The sequence below is a fragment of the Diceros bicornis genome, chromosome 15 (genome assembly GCF_020826845.1).
Source record: "Diceros bicornis minor isolate mBicDic1 chromosome 15, mDicBic1.mat.cur, whole genome shotgun sequence".
Lineage (NCBI taxonomy): Eukaryota > Metazoa > Chordata > Mammalia > Perissodactyla > Rhinocerotidae > Diceros > Diceros bicornis.
In genome coordinates, this window is record NC_080754.1 from 13,871,320 (window position 1) to 13,897,037 (window position 25,718).

The 25,718-nt window shown below is 33.6% G+C and overlaps 1 protein-coding gene across 1 annotated transcript in view; it reads left to right on the forward strand.

Annotated features, from left to right (window-relative positions):
* Positions 1-25,718, forward strand: part of NECTIN3 (nectin cell adhesion molecule 3) — a 141,241-nt gene that overhangs the window by 39,660 nt on the left and 75,863 nt on the right. Inside the window, exons 2-5 of the mRNA XM_058555761.1 lie at positions 218-559; positions 8,317-8,613; positions 11,740-11,857; positions 15,382-15,533. Coding sequence (XP_058411744.1) covers positions 218-559; positions 8,317-8,613; positions 11,740-11,857; positions 15,382-15,533 — 909 coding nt within the window. The remainder of the gene's footprint in view (positions 1-217; positions 560-8,316; positions 8,614-11,739; positions 11,858-15,381; positions 15,534-25,718) is intronic.

Sequence of the window (25,718 nt, forward strand, 5' to 3'; positions counted from 1 at the left end):
TTTATTTGAGAGTCACTCTTTGGGTCTTATATACAGCCCCAGGAATATCTAGCTCTTTTTGGTCCTTCCTGTTATTCTGTCATAAACCTGTGTGTGTGTATATACCTATAGGAAGGGAAGAAAGGAGGAAGAGGTGGAAAACAGGAAAGTGGGGAGAATGATCATAAGTTAGCATAACTTTTTTCCATTTTAAGACCTATGCTTTTTTTCCCCATAGGTGCCTTAGCTGGACCAATTATTGTGGAGCCGCATGTTACAGCCGTATGGGGAAAGAATGTTTCATTGAAGTGTTTAATTGAAGTAAATGAAACTATAACACAGATTTCATGGGAGAAGATACATGGCAAAAGTTCACAGACTGTTGCAGTTCATCATCCTCAATATGGATTCTCTGTTCAAGGAGAATATCAGGGAAGAGTCTTGTTTAAAAACTATTCACTTAATGATGCAACGATTACTCTACATAACATAGGATTCTCGGATTCTGGAAAATACATATGCAAAGCTGCTACCTTCCCACTTGGAAATGCTCAGTCCTCTACAACGGTAACTGTATTAGGTAGGTATGCTTGAATTGTGTGTTTTGGTGGTGGGGGTAAGGATTATAATAAAAATATTTTTAAGAATTTAAAATGATTGAAGTTATGTATAAATTTAGGTTTAAAATAAAAGAATTCATATATGATTTTTCAACTTGACTTAAAGTTCTGTGATTCTAGGCTCTCTTAATTTAAACAATGTCTGTATCTACCTACCTATCTATATAATGCTATGTAGTTCTTAGCTATTTTACTTTCTTCATGAAAGATTGTTTTTTATTTGTAATACTGAGTGCTGAGTTTCTTTGACATATTTATTTTCATTATTTTCCTTCAAATTTTCAACTTTAATTAAATTGTCATCATTAATTAAGCTTTTCCATTTTTTTAAATGATTGTTGTCTGGGAGCCATTGACACCTCATGTTTGGTGTTTAAATCAAATTTTATTTCTGCCATTGTGGATTTGCATAACTGTTTGAATCTTGGGCTATTGCTCGGAATGAATGGTCTTCTACCTCTTCCTATCTGATAACTGTTTATAGTGGAGTTTAGAATGAGCTTATTAGCATTAAGATAGCCACTTGCAGTGAAAGGTAAAGCAATTTGGAAATGCTGATGAGTACTTTTGAAATAATAGAACAAGGATTAAGGAGTAATAGTAATTTTAGCCATTTCTACCCAAAGTGTGGGACTCCTTTAATGGATAGTCTTTGCTTCAACTCTTCTCTTTTGCCTGTCAGGGACTTTGTCAGGTCTGCTAATAGCTCCTGCTGCTTAATCCTTCTTCACTTTCCTCCCAGATGTTACTGCCTAATAAGCCTTTGTATTCCTCACTTGTTCTCCGTGTCTTCTTCCAGAGAACCAAACAAGTACATAGCCTTTATTATTTAATGGTATAATCTCAGGGTCTCTGAAATGCAGGAAAGCAGTTTTATCCAAATTTGTTATTTATATTTTTTCATGATGAGAGAGACAATTTAAAAATAGAAATAAAATTAAATATTTGAGGACTTTATATGTTTAAGACACTGCTCTAAGAGCTATGGGGAAATATAACTTACATTTATGAAATTGATACTTTTGAGAAATGTTTTGATTGGAAGGCAAGGCATAAATATCTGAAAAATCAAGTGCAGGCCATCAGGTAAAAAGAGGTCACAAAAAAAGTTCAGTGCCAAGAAAATAATATAGTTTGCAGATGGAAGAGAGAACTCATAGGAATAAACTTTTTTTTTTGCTTTAAATTTTAGTAATTCCCCCTAAATTAATATAGTACTCAATGGTTTAAAACTCAGGACTGTTTATAGTATAAGACTAGTTACGATTTTACCAGTGCCTGCTTCTCTAGCTTGATCTGTTCCATACTTTGCTCCACCTCTCCCAACAGCATAAATTTTATAATCTTAATAAACTGTTTGTAGTTCTGTTAACACCTGTCTGTGTTTTTACATGTGTTTTTCCTTTTGCCTGGAATGCCACCTTTTTCCTCCTGTCTCTCCCTACATTCTTCTATTTAACTACTATTCATCAAACTACATCCTTTGGAAGCCATACTTGAAATATCTAGCTCCCACACAATTTTATGTTCTTTTGCTCTTTTGCCGTTGTATCCTAAGTATATTTTTATTGTAGCAGTTACCATCCTGTTTATTATATGTTTTCTCTACTATAAACACATGGTGGACTGCAACTCTGAGCTTTAAAATTTAACTTTATATTTCTAAAGCCTATAAGAGTTCCTGGTATATAGCAGTCATACACTAAATGTTATTTAAGTAGGGTATAGTAATGGATTGGTAAACTTTGTAGTCTAGAAATGTTTTGTAGAAAAAATACTTGAGCAAGTCCTTGAATGGTGGGTAAGTTTTGGGTGGGCAAAAAGCAAAGAAGCATAGGGAGAGTAATAATGTGCCAGTGCAGGGAGGCAGAAAACATGCATTAGGGCAGAGTTTCTTCAACGTTGGCATAGTTGAAATTTTGGGTGGGAATTCTTTGTTATGGTGAGCTGTTCTGTCTATTGTAGACTATTTAGCAGTGTCCATGGCCTCTACCTACTAGATGCTAATAACAGTCCCTTGGTTGTGACAACTTAGAATGCTCCAGACATTGCCAAGTGTCCTCTGGGGAAGGATGGAAGAGATCAGTCACTGTTGAGAGCCTTCATTAGTGGAACTATTGAGTAATTTATTGATTGTTTAAAAGATTTATATAAAGTACAAGAATTAAAGGCTAGAAAGGTAGACCACATTAAAGTAACTTGAATGTTAGGATGGGAAATTTGAGCTTTCTGTTACTGGGACTGTGAACTTAGTATACAGTATTGTGTTTCTTCTTACTTCCCTTCTTCTACTCTCAGGCTCCTGCTGGTTTGTTTTGAGGAAGATTGGCCCTGCGCTAACATCTGTTACCAATCTTCCTCTTTTATTGCTTGAGGAGGGTTAGCCCTGAGCTAACATCTGTGCCAGTTTTCCTCTCTTTTGTATATGGGACCACCACAGCATGGCTGATGAGTGGTGTAGGTCTGTGCCTGGGCTCTGAACCCATGAACCCGGGCTGCTGAGGCAGAGCACACCGAACTTAACCACTAGGCCAAGGGGCCGGTCAATCTGGTGTTTTTGATGGATTGAAATGAAGAGGTCCTGAAATCATAATGCCTCAGCCATGAGGCCGTGAAGCCTTGAAATTAATTTTCTAATTTCGGCCACTTGTGCAAAGCAAGAAGCTGTTAAAAGGAATAACTAGCAGGACTTTGTAACTGACTGGATATAAGAAACGAGGGAGGTTTGAACAATAACAGGTTTTGAACCTTGGTGATTGAGTAAATTTTATTATCATTAATTTAAATGGGCATGTCTGAGTGAAAAACAGGGGTTGGGGATAGGGAGGATGAGATGATGAGTTCAGCATTTGGTTTATTGAGTTTGAGGATATATAGGCAAAAAATACAAGGCAGGTGGTTAGAATCTGTGGCGTCAAGCCTTGTTTCAAAATTGGAGACAATCAGGGATCATCTGGGAAGTAGCGTTTATCAGATAAAAGTTTTTAAGGGAGATACAAAAAGTAACTGAAGGCCTAGAGCTATCAGGGCAAAGGTTGGAAGAAATAGAGATGAAGAGCTGAAAGAGAGCTTTGAGAAAAACTTGGGCGAAGTCATATTATTCATATCAAGAGAAGATAAAGTTTTTTAAGATTACTCTAGCAGCTTTTTTCCACAGTGAGAGTTGAGTGCTACAGAAAATGATATGTGACCATTTTTTCGGTTCTCCCAAGGATGGCACACGGATAGTATCATTCTAAATGCATAGCCCAGAAATTAATTTGTTACAACCTTAAGGCATTAGTACTTAATTCTTTTGGGACTGATTGGGAAGAACTGCGCTGAAGTATCAAATTCTACAGTTATTCAAGAGAATAGCAAAATATTGAGCCTGTAGATTAGGTGGTAATGTTAGAGTTTCAATGGAGTGGTAGTAATAGAAACCAAATTAAGGGAATGTGATGTAACAAAGAGCTTTGGGAAGATTGAACAATAAATGCCCTATAGGAAGAGTTGTTACACAGTTGGTTACTTCCTCTTGATGGAATATTACACAGTTGTTAAAATTATGATCAAGAGAAGTATTGCTGCTTGAAAAAAAAAAAAGCCTCAAAATTGAAGGTATGCCATGACTACATCTATGTAGAAACTAGAAATAGAAAAAGAGAGGGAAATGGAAGAATATGGTAATGACTGTATTTAGGATATTGCAATTATGGATAATTTTTCCCTATCTTCCCAATTTTTAGTAATATTACTTTTGCCATTGAAAAATAGACTTCCATTGCTGGACGTGTTGGAGTAACAGGGACTGGATTTACCCTCTCTAGGAACAAAAAAACTAGGCAAATAAGAAACAATTTTTATTCATTGGACAAAGGCAGTGTAGGATTACGATCTCAAACAAGGTGAGTCCTACAATTGCTCCAGCTTCCTCCTTAGGCAGTTTCCAGGCTACAGCTCAGTGGCAAGGAGTTGAAGCAATGCATGGTGATCTCACTGAGTTGAAGAGACAGATTAGAACTCAGGGAGGACAGGTGATTAGAATTTATGGAGCAGAATACTGGACAGAAGGGAGCATCAGAGAGGGAGAAGGAAAGAAGGAGAGTGACTTTGGAGATGTACAGAAGGGCTCTCTGAAGTCTTTGGTTTAGTACTGATCTGTGTGCATGTGAGAGGAAACTTTTGAGGTGGAGGAAAGAAGCAACAGAAAGCAGAAGGCCTAACAATCCTGGCATTCACATAGGGCTGGAAAAGCTTCTTGTTGCTCCCAGTCAGAGTACACAGGGCAGCATCTTAAAGGAAGCAACAGCAAACCTGCTAGACAGGAAGGAGGGCACAGAGAAGTTAACTAAGTGTTCAGGTATATGAGAAAAGTAAGTTTATTTAATTAATTAATTAATTTTTTGCTGAGGGGGATTCACCCTGAGCTAACATCTGTTGCCAATCTTGCTCTTTTGCTTGAGGAAGATTCGCCTTGAGCTAACATCTGTGCCAAGTCTTCCTCCATTTTGTATGTGGGTCACTACCAGAGCATGGCTGCTGACAAGTGGTGTAGGTCCATGCCTGGGAACTGAACCCGGCCCGCCGAAGCGGAGCACGCCGGACTTAACCACTAAGCCATGGGGCTGGCCCCCAAGAAAACTAACTTTAGAAAGCTAATAAAATCTATAGCAGGGAGATTGATTCCCTTCAGAAGAAATAGAAAGAACATAATTTAAAATTGTCTTTAAAATAAATTTTTAAGTTCCTCAAGATAAAAACTTCTAGTGATGATGTTGTAAGTTACTCAGACCAACTCTCCCACAGGGGGTGAAATATAAAAATCACCATTGAAAGCGTCAAAGAAATAACAGCATACTGAGGACTATAACTAGAGCAAAATCTAGGAGAAGATGAAAACATAGAAATAAGCCTAGCACTGAAAGCTGAGAGTTGCATTCAACCTGAGAACATTTGACAATTCAGAAGAAACACCAGAGATGCTGAGCTAAGATTTTGGGAGCCTTGAGAAGTGAGAGGGAAAAATGTCTAAGTGCAATTCTGCTCAAGATGGGATGTGTAATAACCCTTCTCATATTCATCTGGTACCCAAAGGCTTGCATTTTCAGAATAGTTGTAAACCAGAGGTAAACCAGCCTTCTTATAGACTTCTAGGCCTGGTTTATGTCACCCAACTAATCTGAACTTAAATTAAGGAGACGCTGGACTGGTTAGTGTTTTCAGGAGCTTGGCAGAAGAAAACACAGATCTTTTCTGGAGGAAAGGTGCCTTTATTCTAGACCTCAAACTATTTCTACCTTAGTTATTCAAACACAGGCATATAGTCTGCTTGAATAAGCAAAGACGACCCCACAAGCAGTAGCCAGCACAAACAAGACAACAGAAATAGACTTGCAAAGATATAAGATGTTGGAATTATGAGACACAGACTGTTAAACAACAACACTTGCCATTTGAGTAGATAAATCAATCTATAAAATTTCTAGAGACCAAGAAACTATATATAAAAAATATCACATAGCAATTGGCCTCAAAGTTGAGAAGTATTTCTTAGTATATAAAAGCACTTAACATAAAAGGAAAATAAAAATTGGTAAGTTTCAGTACATTTTAATTTTTGCTCATCAGAAATTCAGTGCACACCACACGGTAGGGTAAAAAGACAAGCCCTAAACTGGTAGGAGATATTTGTACCACATATAATCAAAAAAACGACTCTCCTTCCAAATCAATGAGAAAAAAACGATTGGCTTTAATAGGCATTTTTCAGAAGAAGCAATTCCAGATGGTCCATAATCATGAAAAGATCCTTAACCTCATTTGTAATCTGAGAAATTAAAGTCTCAGTGATATGCCATTACATACCTACAAGATTGGCAAACCTTGAGCAGTCTGACAATATCAGTTGTAGTGAGTATATGGACCATTAGGAGCTCTAAGATTGGGAGTAAATTGGTACTTTGGAAAGGTTTTTGCATTACCTGGTAAAGTTGAAAATAAACATAGTAGTAGCAATTCCACTGCAAGGGATAAACTTGAGAAACTTGAGCACAAATATACCCAGATACATAAGTGAGAATGCTTATAAAATTGTTTATACCAAACAGGGAACAACACTGGTGTCTAACAGTAAATAAACCGTACAGCACTTAAAGCTAATAATTTATACATTTGCATGTAAGTCTAAATGATGTCAAAATAAAAATTAAAAAAATGAATTCTAAAACAGTAAACTAAGGCTAAATGTTCCTTCCTAAATGAATCTCAAGAACACAAAGTTAAGTCAAAGAAAAACTATACAAAAATACATATTCATTAGATACAATTCATACACACAATTAGTCCAACTCAATTCATATAAAGTTCAGAAACAGGTGAAGTGAAACTTGTTTACGTTTGTATTTATTGGTTATAGAACTATCATGGAAAGTAAGCAAAAATTTCTAATGTCAGTATAATGGTTTTCACGTTTGGGCAAGTAGCGTGTTAAGATCAAGAAGAGGTTGGGGCTGGCCTGGTGGCGCAAGTGGTTAAGTGCGCACGCTCTGCTGTGGCGGCCCGGGCTTCACCGGTTCGGATCCCGGGCGCGCACCGACGCACCGCTTGGAAAACCATGCTGTGGTGGCGTTCCACATAAAGTAGAGGAAGATGGGCACGGATGTTAGCCCAGGGCCAGTCTTCCTCAGCAAAAAAAGAGGAGGATTGGCAGATGTTAGCACAGGACTGATCTTTTTCACAAAAAAGAAAAAAAAAGATCAAGAAGAGGCATATGAGGATCTTGGGAGGTGCTAATGTTCTCTTTTAAGGTATATGGTGGTTACATGGATGTTTGCTGTAAATTATTCATTACATGTGTTGTATGCACTTTTCCCTTTTATTTTACAATAATGCCTCATAAAAGAGGAAATACATAAGGAAAATATTAATATTCCTTAAAGTAAATTATGAAACAAAAATGGGTAGATACAAATGAAGAACAGATGGCACTGGAAGAACCAGTAGGAAATCTTGGAAATGAAAAAAGTCTTTGACATAAAAACTTAATGCACAGAATAAACTATAGGATTAAACCGAAGAATTCATGAAGTGAGTACTGAGGAATTTATACAGAAAGAAGCGCATAAAATTTGCTGGAAAATATGAAGAGATAGGATATATGGAGGGTAGATTGAAAGGGTCTAACATTAAGATTACTTTCCCGTGCTGAGGAGCTTTCTTTTACCAGAAAAAGATAGGTGATGTACATTCCAATAAACATAGCTCTTAATGATGTTACATTTTAACAGTGTAGGTTACATACTGGTAACTTATTTTAAAATGTATTTTCTTTAAACATTTTTGCTGAAAAATGAAGCATTATATATTGACTGCTTTTTTTTTCAAAGTAATAATATCTTTAATCTCATAATGGAAATTATGATCTCATTCACAGGAATTTTTTGTATATAATACTAATTTTGGGGAGAACTCATATACAACTATAAAGAAGAGTGTATCTCTACCAGGAAGAGCCATGTTTGTAGTGGTTATATATATAGTCTTGGCTTCTTGTTTGTCCTGGGTCATGATCTCTTCTTCCAAGAATCCTGTTGATGTTGGCATTACCTAAAAAGTATGTGTGTAGATTTTATAGGCAGTTGCCCCTAAGTTTATGAAGTATGGCTAGATGTGGCTTATAAGGATGTAAAAATATTCTTAATTGAAATATAACTAATGTTTTTTTTTATTTAAACAGTTGAACCCACTGTGAGCCTGATAAAAGGGCCAGATTCTTTAATTGATGGAGGAAATGAAACAGTAGCAGCTATTTGTATCGCAGCCACTGGAAAACCAGTTGCACACATTGACTGGGAAGGTGATCTTGGTGAAATGGAATCCACTACAACTTCTTTTCCAAATGAAACAGCAACAATTGTCAGCCAGTACAAACTGTTTCCCACAAGATTTGCTAGAGGAAGGCGAATTACTTGTGTTGTAAAACATCCAGCCTTGGAAAAGGACATCCGATATTCTTTCATATTAGATATACAGTGTAAGTAAATAGCATTTGCTTTTTAAACATCATGCATTTTACTTTAATTTTCTTCCTTTGATGTAATTTGATAACAAACTGTTTTTAGTTTGAATATTTAGTGTTCAAATATTCTTATAGCTTTTCATTGTTGACATTTTTTCTTAATTTTAAAAATATTTTTATGGAAATTTCATTAAACCAGAACATTTTTTATCAGTTTGTAAAAATGGACAATGACTTTAAAGTTGCTCTCCAACAAAATTATTTAACCCTATCCTTTTTAGACCTTAAAAATATACTGGACTTAAGCGACTTGTGGAAGTTTATGCCTCAAAATGTGCGATACGTAGAAACAAACAACTACTTCTCCAGTCCAATTAACTTAGCTATTATTCAGTTTTATTGATGCTACCCAGGATGTTTTTAGCAAGAATCTTTTACTTCCTAGATGCATTTTAATTAGTTTGAAAATCTGTATTTTTTCAATATTATTTCTAATCTGATTTTATTGATTATGTTATAAGATTCTTCTATAAGTAAAACAATATTTTAAAGACATCGTTGAGATAATAACCATTATAGATAAGGTTCAAAGCTGACCCATCTTGTACTTTTATTTTTTTGTTAAGCGATACTCTCTTGTGTGTATGTGTTTGTGTGTATATGTGTGTGTGTGTATACTTTTCCCTTTTCTATAAAGTTTCTCAGTTGTTGTTACATTCTTCATGTAGTATTTAAAAATTTTGTGCAAGAGAAAAAGTGATGGTGTAGGTAGTTTATAGCAAGGATAATGAAAATTAAGAAGATTAGAGAGAAAATTAGAAGTGTTTAGGTTCTGTTGTCATTTCCATCCATGAACAGATCATAAATCTAGGTAGATTTTTGAAGGAGATGTTCTATTTTTCATTGTTATTGTTTTTGTTTTTTGATATGACATGCATGGAATTTTAAATTACACATATTCATTACACTTGGTATGATGGTTTCTAAAGTTAATTCTAAGGATCTTTTTCACCATTTATAGGGTCAAACTTGAGAAGCTGTCTTACGTGAATATTATTACCATTATATTCTTGAGTTCAAATCCTTTTTTTTCTCCTTCTGTGGAGAATTCAATTAAAATTTTTCTTTTTCCTTTTCCTACCTTGCTTTCACAGACTTTTAACTTTTTCCTTTTTCTTGTAAAATTCAGATCCCAATTGTAAGTACTATTAATATTTTTCTCATATTTTTCCTTCCCTGTGTCTAATGACTGAAATTTTCTTCAATTTGTATTATGTATATTATTTTTTTTGTTTGTTTGCTTGAATGCAACCCTAACTGTATAAAAATATTTCTTCTAATGTAAGACTTTATAATTATGGCTTAGATTTATTGGCTTACTCCTAAAATGTTCTTAGAGTACTCATGACTTTTTTCCTCTTTTTAATTGGGACCTATAAAACATGTGAATGAAGTTTAAGGAGATAAAAATCTTACATCCAAGATTTGTATCTCAAAATTTGGCAGTGTTCTTTGGGATACTTTAATACCTATCCTCTCCTCCTTTTAAAAGAAGTTAAACTCACAAGTATCTGTACTGTTTGGCAACATTTTTTAGTACCAATTTTAAGTTACAAAAATGTTTGTTAATTCTTGATATTTATGAGAGGCAGGCATTTCTTCTCTTTTTTTTTTTTTTTTTGGTGAGGAAGATTGACCCTCAGCTAACATGGTTGCCAGTCTTCCTCTTTTTGCTTGAGAAAGATGGTCCCTGAACTAACATCTGTGCCAGTCTTCCTCTACTTTGTATATGGAATGCCACCACAGCATGGCTTGATGAGCGGTGCATATGCACGTGCCCGGCATCTGAACCTGTGAACCCCAGGCTGTCAAAGCGGAGTGCACGAACTTAACCACTATGCTACCAGGCCAGCCCCAGGCATTTCTTTTTAAAATTACTAAGGTAATTGTACCTTAGTAAAAGTTTAATTTTTTACTGCTTTTTTGTAAACCTTGCTTGACAGTAGGTCACGCTTTCCTGGCAGGGTTAAAGACTGACCTGGTCTCTCTCTAACTTCACATTTCCCATGTGCTATTATCTAGTTTACTATATAGCTCACAGAAAGATGGAGGGTCCCGGCACCATGCATAAGTAACATTTCCGTGGGGAAGTCTTTTATGACCTTCTAAGCCCCATGCCCAGTATAAATTAGGCCTTTTCTCTTTTTTCTTAACATCCTATTTTTCCTTCTTGGCCCTCGTAATTGATTTTAGTTAAATATTTTTAAAATGTCATCTTTCCTATTACTGTTAGAACATAAATTTTATGAATACAGAGTTTATATGTATACCAAACACCTAAAACAGTGCCTGTGACTTATTAGGAGCTAAACAGTGTGATGATTGAATGAATGATTAGTATTGGAATGAATGATTAGTATTGGATTTGATAGTTTGAAGGCATGAATTTTTTTGCTGGTAGATATGGATAATTACTTTTTACCTAATTATATTACACTTAAGCTAAAAGACTTTTGGGTACATTGAATGGATAAAAATTCATGTTTTAGAACAGTTGGAGCCTTGGATAATTTACTTTAGTTGTAATTATAGTCTTAGAAAGTTTGTGTCACATCACTACATGTCCACAGAATATTAATTAATTGTAATATAAGGCATCTAATCTCTATAATTGACTTGATATCTCTTAGGGGTTATTTCCTTTCAGATTAAACATTTCTTTAAAAACAGTTGTATATGGTGACTTGGTGCTTAAATGCCATGTCTCATTATCAAATTAAGTACTATAATGTATTTTCTTTGTTCATACATCTCTACAGATCTCATAATAGGACTCTTATATTTTGCTTTTGGTGATTATAGGTTTATGAATGTTCTTACATTCAGCGTTCATAATAACTAGAACTGTACGTGCTTATAGTTGTCTAGTGTTTGGGTACTCATTGTCCATTCATTCACACATTCTTTTAGTTAACTAATATTTATTGAGTACTGTCTTTCACATTGGTTATGTATATTGAGAAAAGGAAAAATGATTTCTGTTCTTCTAAAGTTTAGTCTATTATGTTAATGCTTTATCATTGTATATTGCATTTATCGTTAACTAAGGGTAGTCTGTCTTGTCATGCATTTATTTTATAGATGCTCCTGAGGTTTCAGTAACAGGCTATGATGGAAATTGGTTTGTAGGAAGAAAAGGTGTTAATCTCAAGTGTAATGCTGATGCAAATCCACCACCCTTCAAATCTGTGTGGAGCAGGTAATAATGTTAGATACTTCTAAAGAGAAATTATTGACAAGTGAAAAATATTCTTAAATGCATATTTGAAGTTATTTTTTATGAATGTAATACATGATAAAATAGTAATAGCTGAAAATTAAATTAAGGGTTTCTAAGTGTTCTGTGCTACCTCTCCCCATCTTCCTTCCCCCACAGTTCTGCTCCTCAAAGGCTACTTTAGCAATCTTAGCAATTGCTTCTGGTAGTAACCATCATAGGTCTTAAACTGCTACTTCTTAATTTACTAATTTTTAACAGTATCAACTTATTATGGTAAATGACAATTTAATTTTATATTTATCCCTTCATACACAAGCATACTCATATATGTTCCTACCCTTCATAGTCCCAATGAAATTAAGCTACTTTTAGTTAAACTCTGTAATCATTGTTTGCCTCCCAATGACTGGTAAATATTATTTACTGAGAGCTAAGTAGTATACTGGAATTCAGTTTTCTTTTGTCTAAAGCTACTTGTTTTCCCTGATGCTAATAATTGCTTCTTTTTACTTGTGTAGTAATTTACTATCTGAATATCCTTAATTCTCTTTATGAAATTTCAAACTGTTATACTAAAGTTTTCATTTGTATTTCTCAGTATTTGGGGCTCTCCTTCAATCTAGAGACATGTATCTGTCAACTGTGGATAATTTTCTTATTTTTTCATCATTTTTTCTCCTTTTTTTTTCCTGTTTGCTCTTAGTAGAACTCCTATTTATTGTATACTACATATCTTTTCTTATTTTTCAAACATTTGTTGTTTTTCTAGAAGATTTTCTTGATTTCCCCTCATTGATTTACTGATTTAAAAATTTTTTTGGCATATTTTCAATTTCTAAGAACATTTTCTTATTCTCTGTTCATTTTTCATAGCATCCTTTTCTTATTTTCTGGATGGTAATGTCTTGTTTCTTCCTAGGGATGCTAGAGTTATTTCCTCTGCAGAGAGTTTTTCTACTTTCTACATATTGTCTATATTTTTCCTCCAGGTTTTTTTGTTTGGTCTTTTATTTTGTAGGTATTCCTTAATTTTCCTAGTTGTCCAGTCATTTCACATTGATGCATTAAAATAGAATGCTGAGTGGAAGGAAGCTCTGTCTCTTTAATGGAGATTACTCATTAGTAGATTCCACTTAGAGCGATCAGGTAGAGAGGTGGTCGTTTCCCTGGGGAAGCTTCAGATGTCACTTACGGAAGAGTGGAAGTCTTTTTTTATGGCCATTCAGTTTATTTATTGAATTAACCTTCATTCTTTTGCCTAAAACACAAATGCCTGGTAACTGTACAGAGTTGGGAGGAGTCTATTGTTTTGTTTTTTTCAGCTTTCAATTAATCTTATTTCTAGCCCTCTGCCTCACTCTGGCCTTCTGCAGTCAGGTGAGTCAAACTCCCAATTTTTCTTGGGTTCTTTGGACCAAATTGGCTGCTTTCTCGTCTGTGTGCCTCCTATGCAAGCACTTCTTCAGCCCAAAGCAGAGCTTTCCAGCCTTGGTACTGTTGACATTTTGTGCTGGTTAAATCTGTGTTGTGGGAGGCAGTCCTGTGACTTGTAGGATGTTTAGTAGCATCCCTGGCCTCTATTCTCTAGAGAAGTAGCAGCTTGCTTCGCACCCCCCCACCCCCCAGAGTTGTGGCAACCAAAAATGTCTTCAGACATGCTGCCAAGCAAAAATGTCTCCAGACATGCCAAATGTCCCCTGGAGACAAAATGACTCTTGATTGAGAAACATTGGCCTAAAACCAATTGTTTTCTATATATTGTTTTCTCCATCTGTTTTCTGTCTTCTATAAGTTTGTTGAAACATCTTGTCTGATGAATTCTGCCTTCTGTTCTCTTTCTCCTCATGGATTTTTAATAGCTTTTTAATTCCTTTACTCTTGTTTTACGTGGGATTTTGTGGGAGCAAGGAAACAGTATATTTGGTCAATCTGTTGTCTTTAAGCAAAGATGGAATTTTAAAAGTAGAGAAGGCCTTTTCATTTACATTTTCTTAGAAGTGGGGAAAAGTTGTTGGTTAAGATGTGTGATAGGTTATTTCTAAAAGTCATACAATTCTGAGTTCTCATCCTAGTGTCTGTACTTGGAGATATTTGTTTGAGTAAGTCATTTAATCTCTCTGGTCCTTTGTTTCCTATTGCTAGTGGTACTTCATAGAGTTTTTATGAGGGTAGAGACAGTGGATATAAATCATGTAATGTAAGTAAAAGAGCATAGAAGATGCTTAGCTTGTCATTTGTTGTGAGTTTAATGTGATATTTAGATATTTCTGACTGGGGCTTATTTGAATAAACAACTTTAAAGGATTATAAGCCATTTTTATATTTCTGAGAATTAAAGGGCCCAAAGTACAGAGATAATTGATAAGATATGTATATTCATTCTTATCCTTCTAGAAAAAGAGTTTGCCTTTTGAAAACTGATGCATGTAAAAAATGTTCTTTCCAAAGTCCTCTTAAGAAGAAGGTTGGGTGTTTTTTTATTTTTTAAACCGTAGAAGAATATTACCTTTATCCTTCAATGCTAAATTAAACTACTAACAACTGCATGGTAAATAGTAAGTTCCTAGTAAGTAAATAATGGATGGATGAGTGAATGAGCTTTTTGAAAATCTGCTTACCTCAAACTATAGTAGTTGAGTGCCTGGGTTTACTTGACTTTTTATCCTCTTATCTTGAAAAATAACTTATGGGCTTTAAAAACAGTTTCAAAATAAAGACCTATTGGTGGTGGTTTTTTTTTTTTTTTGGTACTCTAAGGTTGGCAAAATGGTATATAACAGTATACTTAGTTCCATTGCAGTGAGTGGCTTTAGAGTTCTTATAGTGGGATTTTATTCCTATTATGGTTTATAGTAATGTATACACTAGATAGAACCTCTTCGCCAAATTAGTATAGGCACTGTTTGAAAAGAGTTATTATTAATACTAAATGGTGCCTTGGTTTTTCGTGGTGCTTTAGAAACTAACCATCTTTGGATGGGGCACAGTACAGATTTGCTCAGTATTAAATGATGCTTTTTAAATATGTTACAGAAGGTATTAAAACATTATCATGTACTTAGATGACTTTTCATTAAGAAAAATGTAGATGTATCATGAACAGATCCATAATTCACTGAGAATTATTTTAATTCCTTTGATACTGTGGGTATGTCTTCCATTACTATACTTTTCTAATTTTCCAGTTTTCTGAATATAATTCTTTAAAATCATATAATTTTTTTTCTCTCCTTCTCTCCTCTTCTAAATATGTTTGCCTAGCTACACCTGTATGAGTTGATATTTTGAAAGAATGAGTGCTCTTAGTGGACTTTATCTAGTGGCTCATCTTTATTAAAATGAAAATTCATAACTTATTATATGCTTTCATTTCATAGTGAATTTTACCTGAAGGATGCTGGTTCTTTCACTGACATCTCAAAAGTGTAATATCTTATTTAAATAGCTGTCAATGAATAGTGTCTGAGGATATTTAAAGTAATTTCATGCTTTTTAAAATCCAGGTTGGATGGACAGTGGCCTGATGGTTTATTGGCTTCAGACACTACTCTTCATTTTGTCCATCCACTGACTTTCAATTATTCTGGTGTTTATGTCTGTAAAGTGACTAATTCCCTTGGTCAAAGAAGTGATCAAAAGGTCATCTACATTTCAGGTAAGTTACTATCTACTCGAAAAATGAATTACTTAAATTATTCCTATAATGACAATCATAACAATAATACTATGATCTAGGTGATAATTTATACTTGTGAAGATACAGATGCCTCAGGGTGATGTTTTCCAAATAATCTAAAAGAGATAAAATAAAGTAACGCTACCTGAAATACAATTTCTTTGCAGTTTATATTTTAAGACCTATGCATATAGTTAATTTTTCAGTTAAATAGTATTGACTATTCCTTTTATAGGTAGTGTGTTCTTTCATCTTCACACCAAGAACAAACATTGGGTTTGGTTGGTTGGTTGGTTGGTTTTGGTGGCTACTCTACACACAAATATCTGATAAATAAAATGGGGTATCAACTTTGATGACCTGGCTTGTTAAATAACATTGTTTGTCACTCAGCGTGGGACTATACTATATTGGGTTACTGAGAGGTAAAGTAGGAATGCTACTGAAAATGTTCTAATGAAATAAAATTTAAGATGTTTCTTATTGTCAATCCTTAAGCCACTAGGAACTTAGATTTTTCACATTCTATTTGTTTCACTGTGAACGTTTTTGTTAGTTTGAGTATAAATTTGGGTATTGACAAAATTTAGTTCGAGCTAAAAATATATTCTTTTCTGGATGTGGCTATAAATAATAAATTATCCCAATGGAATGCTTATAAAAATTTATAAAATATTTTGAGCATCTCCTAATGACTACAAGAATGTAGCAATCTTCATGTCTAATAAATGGAAAATTAAAGGAAAAAGGAAGAGAACCTTGAGAAATGCAGGTTTGTATGGGAATTATGTAATAGTTAAGATTTTTATCTCAGTTCAAATCTAAAACTAAATAAACTAGAGATTTTAGAGAAATCGCAAGTTGGCTGTAATGTTATATTGTCATTCCTTATATGATCACTCAATCTGAACAGTCCCCCGTATCATTTTCTCGTGGCACTTACCACCATTGATAGTTGTGTGCCCATTTATTTGCTTATTATCTATTCTCGTTTATTTGCTTATTATCTATTCTCGTTTAAGCAGTTTGTGTCTGCTTTATTTACCACTGTATACTCAGCTAGTGCCTGACACATGATAGGGACTCAAATATTTTTTTGTATGAATCTCATAAGAAGCTTAAAGCTACGTACATCCTGAGCTAGCCCTTTCTGCCAGCAGCATTGCTTTGGTGGAAATCTGAATGAGATTAAATGTTAGTATATTCGTTTCCCTTTCTTCCCTTAGAGGTCTTTTATTTTAAAAAAAAAAAAAAAGAATCTTAAAGCCACAGGAAATGCATATTTAAAATGTAGTTACCTAAAGACTGCTTACTTTTTATTTCTGTTGTACAAAATTGGTGTGAGATAGTACTTGTAAATCTTAGGCGCAGTGTGTTATAATTACATAATCATTTAAATAAAGGCTCAATTTGGGCATTCTTATATATACCGATTTCATTGGTGATATCCTAAATTGATACCTTTTGGTATTCTGGGTCCACATCCCAGTGCTCTTGACTTGTGTGTCTAACTGCCTATAAATGATCATTAACCCTATGTAGAAATATAATAGGCATTTACAACTTAACATTCAAAACTGAGGTCCTAATCTTTATCCTGCCCCTTGCCACCAAATCTCTTCCTCCAACAGTCTTCCTCCTTTCAGTTATTGGGAGCTCCATCTTTCCATTTGCTCAGGGTATAATCCTTGATACTTTCCTTTGATTTTGATTTTTCTTTTGTACCCCACCCAATCCATCAACAAATCGATGGCAGCTCTCCCATTATGTTATATACAGAACTTACCAGTTCTCCACTGCTAGTATTTCGGTCCAAGCCATCAGCAACCCTTACTTCACTATTAGAACAGCCATTTAATCTTCTACTTTCAATCTGTTATCAAATGAGCAGCCAGAATGATCCTTTTAAAGGGCATGCCAGATGATGTCACTTCTCCTCTGGACTTCCCATTTTACCCACAGTGAAAAGCATATCTTCACAGTGACCTGTAAGGCTCTGTACATGTTCTGGTCCTAGGTTCTCTCTCTGCCCTCATCTCTTATTATCTCCCTTGCTCACTTGGCTTCAGCCACACTGGCCTGCGTGCTGTTCTTTGAACACAACAGGCACATTCCTATCTCAGTCTTTGCACGTGACTGTTCCCACTGTCTGGAGTGCTATTCAGATATCCTCATAGCTCTTTCCCTCACTCCTTTAGATCTTTGCTCACATATCACCTTTACGACTGTATTTAAGATTCAAACCTCTCTCTTCTCACCCCTTTACTACTTTCTGTCCTCTGCCGTGTTTTCTCTACAGTACTTATTGCCATGTGGTATGCTACATCTTTTATTTATATGATTGTCTGTTTTTACCCCCACTAGAACATAAGTTCTAAGAAGACAGAATTTTTGTTCTGTCCTGTATTCCCACCGTCTGCAATAATGTGTCGCATGTAATAGGTGTTCAGTAAACTTCTGTTGCGTGAATGAATAAATTTGAGAAGAAAACAATCAGGAAAGAATTAAAAATCCAGAATCTGCTTTTATGTTTATTTTCTTTGACAAGGGAACTAATCTAACCCTGGTGATGAACTTGACGCATTTTTTGATCAACCTCTACTGAGTCCTATGAGAGGGGAAATCAAATTTTGAGTAAATATGAAAAATTACAGTTAGTTACCACTAAGTACTTCAGAAAAAGATAGCATATTACTTCAGAAAAAGATAGCATTATATGAGATGGTTTTCTTCAAGTAATCATCAAGAATTAAACTTGACCTTTCTGTCCAGAGTTGTTAGTACAGTACCCTCTGTTGAGTTTAGTTAACTTCTCTGATAGCTTCTTGGAGAATATCAAGTATCCTAGATATACTATTGCATTTCTAAAATGACTAGTAAAGCCTGCTCGGCTTTTATCAGAATAAAAGGCCATATCAAACCCTTAGTCTTTTTTATTATAATTTATATTTACTCTTTGCTCTAGGAAAATAATTTTACCTCGCTATTAAAATTGATATTTTAAAATTTCAGAAATAATTTTTAAAAATATTTGTTAAAGAAATGTATCTTATGACTGGAGACTAAAAGTTCTCCTCAGAACAGAGTAGAGTTAGCAACTCTGTTTGAGGGAAATTGTTCACAATTTTATTACACGTTTTGCCACATTGGTAAGCATAAGGTTTTGGACAAGAGGTGATTGATTCAAGATTGCAATACGTATTCAACTTTAATTATTGTAGGGGTACAGTGGCTCTTTGTCCAGCTAACCAACTGCTGGAAATTGTGTTTTTCTAGTTGCTTTTGATATATGGGTTTTTTCCTTAACCGATACCTCTTACTTCTCTTTGAGAATAGAGGAGCAATTTTTTTTTTTTTTTTTTTTGGTGAGGAAGATCAGCCCTAGGCTAACATCCGATGCTGATCTTCTTTTTTTGCTGAGGAAGATTGTCCCTGAGCTAACATCTTTGCCCATCTTCCTCTACTGTATATGGGACGCCGCCACAGCATGGCATGACAAGTGGTGTGTCGGTGCTTGCTCAGGATCCGAACCCATGAACCCCGGGCCACTGAAGTGGAGCACGCGCACTTAACCGCTTGTGCCACCGGGCCGGCCCCAAGAAGCAAATTTTATATATCACATAAGTTCCGCCATGCCTAAAACTCAAAGTATATGCCTATGCAAATCTTGAATTTCAAATCATTGATTTTCAGATACAGACATAATATCAGACTTAAGAATACACACTTACTAAGCAGTCCTTAAACTTGCAAGTCCATGGATTTTGTTTATTTAAACCATTCATATAAAGTCTAAAATAAAAATAAATTGATTTAATTTTTCTTAACACAGTATTTATTAGGCTAAAACGTACTTTATAGCTACAGAGGCCTTACTGAACTGTTTGTTTTCCTATTTGGCAGACTTCATTAATTTGAAAAAGAAACTTAAGAAGTTCTTCATTTGGGCATTTCAAACGCAATCCACTCATTCATTACATTGGTTATATACTCGTTTATCACACATGTGGCAAAGAATATAAAAAAATAATGTCTGACTGAAAAAATAAGGAATACTGTTGGGAAGGATTTTAAGTCATGATAAATAAGTAGCTACTAGTGATTACAAAATAATCTCTGGCCTCTTTACATGAATTTTGACTCTCATTGTAATTATCTTGGAACACAGCAAGAATTAGAAAACATGAATAAATGTCTTCTATGCATTGTCATATGTCCATTGCTTAAAATACAAAATAAAGGATTGACAGTAGTCCCTCTTACATGGAGTCATGTTAATAGTGAGGCTGTGCTATTTTTAACACTGGTTGAGAAGGGGATGGTAGGTTAAAAAATTTCTAGAACCACTGACAGAAATAACATAAGATTTTTAAATAGGTTTTTTTTTTTGGTTACTCTTTTTCTTTGGTTAGATTTTCATGAAGCTGTATTTTGTTAAATCTAAGTTAGAGAGACAGTAGACATCTATTTGTGTTCACATAAAGAACATTGCAAGTAGAAATAGGAAATATTTTTTTTTTATTTTCAGGATACTTGGTAAAAATGTTCAGTTATATATCTTATACTTGGTGAGACCTTAGGTGTATGCACTCTTCTGAGAAAAAAATAGCATTTCATTAAGAGCTATCAAAAACTTTTAAAATCTTTACATGTACAAAACTGTGTGAATTATAAATAATTACTTAGGTGATTTGTAATTTTGTTTAAACATGCTGATGCCAGCCTTATAATACTTTCTTCTTCGGGAATCATTGTAAAGATCACATTTAATACTGAAAACTTAACTTTTCCGTTAGTCCTTCCCTCTCAGAAAATACATGAGTTTCTTACAAATGATTAATTTTTAGTCTATTTCTTTAATATTCTGGTTCTGTGAAGTTGGATTATATAAGGCTTTACTACTTTTATAGTAGAAATGATCCTACAATTCCACAATTTTTTTTTTAAGATTGATTTGTTCAGCTAGTGAATTTGTTTTCACAAATTAAAACTCTTTGTTGATTCACTTACTTACATATAATATGATAACTAATATTCACTTAAAGGTACTTGACAGGATTGCCTCATATTGGTTTAAGCTCGTAGGAAATTAGTTATACTGTACTTGTTAAATTTTACATTGTACTTGCTAAATTTTTACCACATTCTATACGTATGGCATTCCGTGATGAAACCTGTTTCAGTAAGTATTTTTCTTTAGCTTGTAATTTTAGAATAATTTATCCCATGTAGATTTAGTATTTTTCTAACAATCATTTTTTAAAAGCTCTATCAGTACCACTCATTTAAAAATTAATTATAGGAGATTATCATTTGGGTCATTTATTTTTATCAATGAAGAAATTCAAGATTTTTTAACTCATTCTTTCTTCAGACTCTAGAATTTTGTATATGACCTACAGATACCACTTAATTGATGATTAACCAATCTTTAATTTTTACTATTTATGTTTAGTTGCTTTTTAATATTAATGGCTATTTACTCTGTAATCTAATGGCAATACACAGGATCATTTGCATCTAATATTCAAGTATTATTAGAATGTTCTCTCTAAAATATTAGCTACTCTTTTTGAAACTCCATCGTAAAGCAATGTGACATTAAATTTTGCAGATATGGTTGAAATTCTTCAATTTTCTAAATGTTCAGCTATCCTACCCATGGTTTATAGACACGATGGTGACATTTTTATAGCACTTTATAACGTGTTTTTGCTTTGTCTGTTAGTCTCATTTGATAATAGTCCATTTGGCTAACACAGTTTAAACATGCTTTTTATTTTTTAAATTACTAAATAATGGTGTGTACTACATGTATCCTTTCTAAAAATGGAAGAGTTCTCTTTATTTAAGGAAAATATTTTTGAGAGAATTATTAAACCAACAGCTTATACTGTGGCCACTTAACAAGAATCTATAGTTTTTCATTCTTTTAAAGAAAAGTTCAGATCTTACAAAAGTAAACTATATTAGGTAAAGATGAATATTAAGAAAACATACTTTAATTTTTTCATTCTTTCATTTTATTTCCTGGTTCTGCTGGCTAAGAAAGTGTACATTTGCATTATTTGATTCAATTTAATTTTTTGGTATGATCATTCTTAAGCCAGCTCTATATAGGACACTTAAGTAATACTCTTCATTAAAAAAAAAGTATTCTTCGGAGTACAATATTGTGTGAAAACTTGGAATAGAATAATTTAGGATCTACACTAGAGGTAATTTTTCATTCCTTTTACTTCATTGGTAACTGACTAAGTGTCAGTTCATTTTTAAAAAATATGTAAGTAGTACTACATTCTAATCTTAAATTAAGAATGAAAAACTATTGTTACTTTGAATATATATTCATTAACTGTGCTGTCTGTTCGACTTGCTCCTGAATCAGCCTGCATTGACGTTCTTTGCCTTTCTGTGTCTTGTCTATCTTTACTGTTTCCATTAGATCCTCCTACTACTACCACCCTTCAGCCTACAATTCAGTGGCATCCCTCAACTGCTGACATCGAGGATCTAGCAACAGAACCAAAAAAATTGCCCTTCCCATTGTCAACTTTGGCAACAATTAAGGATGATACAATTGGCACGATCATTGCTAGTGTAGTGGGTGGGGCTCTCTTCATAGTACTTGTAAGTGTTTTGGCTGGAATATTCTGCTATAGGAGAAGACGGACGTTTCGTGGAGACTACTTTGCCAAGAACTACATTCCACCATCAGATATGCAAAAAGAATCACAAATAGATGTTCTTCAACAAGATGAGCTTGATTCTTACCCAGACAGTGTAAAAAAAGAAAACAAAAATCCAGTGAACAATCTAATACGGAAAGACTATTTAGAAGAGCCTGAAAAAACGCAATGGAACAATGTAGAAAATCTCAATAGATTTGAAAGACCAATGGGTTATTATGAAGATCAAAAAATGGAAATGAAGTTTGTCAGCGATGGACATTATGACGAAAATGAAGATGATTTAGTTTCACATGTAGATGGTTCCGTAATTTCCAGGAGGGAGTGGTATGTTTAGCAATCACTAAATGTGGCTTAACAATGTATATTGTTTCATTCATACTAGTTGATCATTTTCAGATTGTTCATACTTTTTCTTGAGGAGGAATAAGCTTTTTCAACTTGATTTTCAAGCATACTTTTTATATTCTAATTTGACAAATGAAAATGTAAAATCTGGGTTCAATGTATCTGAGCTGCTTTACAATTTATTTTCAATGCTGTACTACTGTTTCAAGATTTAAATTTTAATGCAGAGTACTTTATTGGTCTGAGGCACACAGGTAAGAAGAAATGTCAACATTAAATGTATGACTTTTTTGGTACAAAAATTAAAAAAAAAAAGGAAACTACCTTGGCATTGTGTATTAAATGTTTACCTAAGACTATAATCTCAAGTATAATCTTTGTTAAACATATACCTCTCAAAATTGATCACCACTAAATGATACTACATCAAAATTGACGATAAAGTAATTCAAGAAATGTTTATATATATTTTTAGTATACAAAAAATATTCAGCCTGATGAAACACCTTTCCTTTTCAAACATTATTTTCTAAGTTTCTATACAAGTGGAATCTTTACCTCTGCATTTTAATGAGCCTTGCCATAGTTACTGTAGAGTGGCTTTTCAAAGGTGTTTTGTTGCACTAAGACTGGTAGTAAATGCAGTGACATGATGTGTGGAAGAGCATATGAGCTGATCAATGTTTTGTCCAAAATACATACGAGAGTAATAAAAGCGCCTTTTAAACATGATAATTATGACAATCTCTTTCATCTCCGGAGGACAAGTCTTATATTGTCATGTGAACATGGAGTTTGATGCATTAAGTGGTAACTTTAATGCTTTATGTCCTAAATATAAGAATAATAATGAAAAGATGGTACACAGTTAAATAGTACAGACAGGGTATTTCAGTATATCAAAAAACGTGGGTAAACTAGCGTTGGAGTGCCAGTTTTAGAAATGAGACTTGTCAGCCAAAAATCTATACAAAGAATTTTCTAGACCATCTTGTTTTAGTCATTTAATATTGATGTTATTCAAACGGGTAAATATACAGAAAAAAATAGAATAAACTTGGAAATTTGAGATTTAACAAGAAAAATCTGAATTATAGAACCAATCACTAATGCTTGCTGATGGGTATTGGCGAATCATCCTCATGTTTTTACTCCTAAATGTATGTGTGTGTTTCAAGATTTTTGTTTTTCCAATTAAAACTGGAAACATCATGAGGTGTTTTGTTTTTGTTTTTTACGTAATTAAGTGTATTCTTTCCAGAAATCATGTAATTTTTGAGAAAGAAATGTTATCTAAATCTTCAAATGTAGATCTTCTTTTTGAGGTAAATTGCTTCTACAGTGAAGTCCTATAAAATTGTAATAATGACAACTATTTTGAAGCACAAAGAATATGTTTTGTCTGTTGATTCGTTTGAAAAAAGGACTGTGTAGAATTGCCTTAGGTGTTTTGCCAGGGAATTGAAGTGGAAATTAGTAGGAGAATCATAAATTAAATAAATTATTTTGTTAATAAAAAGGCAAAGTAGGTATTTTTTTTTACCCTTCCAACTACCCCCTCCTGATCCTTGTCAAATCTAAAAAAATGTTTTATAAGGCAAAGTTCTAACATGTTTATAGAATTTTGCAAATAGTGAAGGCTTTATTCTAAATGATTATAACCTAATTTAACTAGCAGTATTTTGTGGAAATTAGAAACCTATTTTATTTCTCTTCTCAAACACTTAATATAAGACTATATAATGTTGGTTAAGGATACAGTTAACTAAAGTTCATGAATATCTTGTTAAAAATATCTGGTTTTAAATATAATTAACCACTGCTATACAAATATTAAGACTCTTTGGTCCAAGTCCTTGGAAGAAAAACTTTCTTGATACTACCCTATGATTTGAAGTGGCTTTATTTTTTTAATTTAAATATCAGCAGTAATATGGCCATGAGAAAAATGGGTATAAAATTTCTTACCCTGGAAGATGTAAGTTTGTGGCTTTTTTGATCAAAATTTCATCTTTAGACAATGGTTCGAAATATAGTATGAATCTGAGAAGACCGATCACATTTAGAATACTGTATAAATCTCAATTTGAGTATAATCTGAAGGAAATTGGCAGTGTATTTCAAGAGCTGTATTTCAAAAATATAAATATCTACTTAGTGATTATGAACTGCCTTTTATGTTGTGGCCATTGTGCGGTTAGGTTTTGTTTCTTTTTTTTTTTTGGTGGGAGAGGGTGACATGGAAAACTGCATGTGAGTATTTGATGTATTCTGTATCCTTAATCTATATCATTTGGCAAACTAAAAGAGTTCAGATTTTAAGTATCTGATACTAATGCTTAAGACTTTCTGAAGCATTGCACTGTTTATTAGAACTTATGTATATTTACTGTACATAGAGACTTGTTTGTAAACATGAATAGTCATAGTAAACATTCTTGTTAATTAATTTTGGATATCAGTGATGTGCACAGCTAATTGATAGGTGTATCCATTATATATCCTACTCGCTTCTTGGAAAAGGTGGAAGAATAGTTTTCCTTTATTTTGGCCATGTTTATATTTATTTATTTCATATTCTTTAAACTTTTTCATTTTTATATTCACTTTAGGGTTTTCTTTCTCATTGGTTAAAATATTTCAATAATACAGTGGAGATGAGTGCAGCTCTTATTCTTTCCTACCATTTTTATTAAAATACAATGAAACTTTAATAGGGTAGCGACTAACTTTAGATGTGATATTTGAGAAGTACTTTATAGTTAAAAGGTTTAGTATTTTCCCATGTGCCTGAAAAGTTTCCATTTGATGTCTGACATTAAAGAAACCATTAATATTTTTTAGTAGTAGATATTGCTTCTGATAGCCATATATAGGAAAGTTTTATAAAGATAACCCTGGCTAAATGTTTAGCATAAGGGGCTATAGGAAATACACTGTATAAGTACAAAAATTGAGAGTAATGTAGCATATTCAAAATCATCTGAGTTTGATTTTGCTTTTGGTAAATATCACTAAAACAAAGTATATGAACAAATAAGAAGTTGCTAATGTTTGAAAGTAATCAATGTAAAATATAAGAAAGGAAGAAATAGTACCCATATTGAATTTTTAATTCTAATAGGGG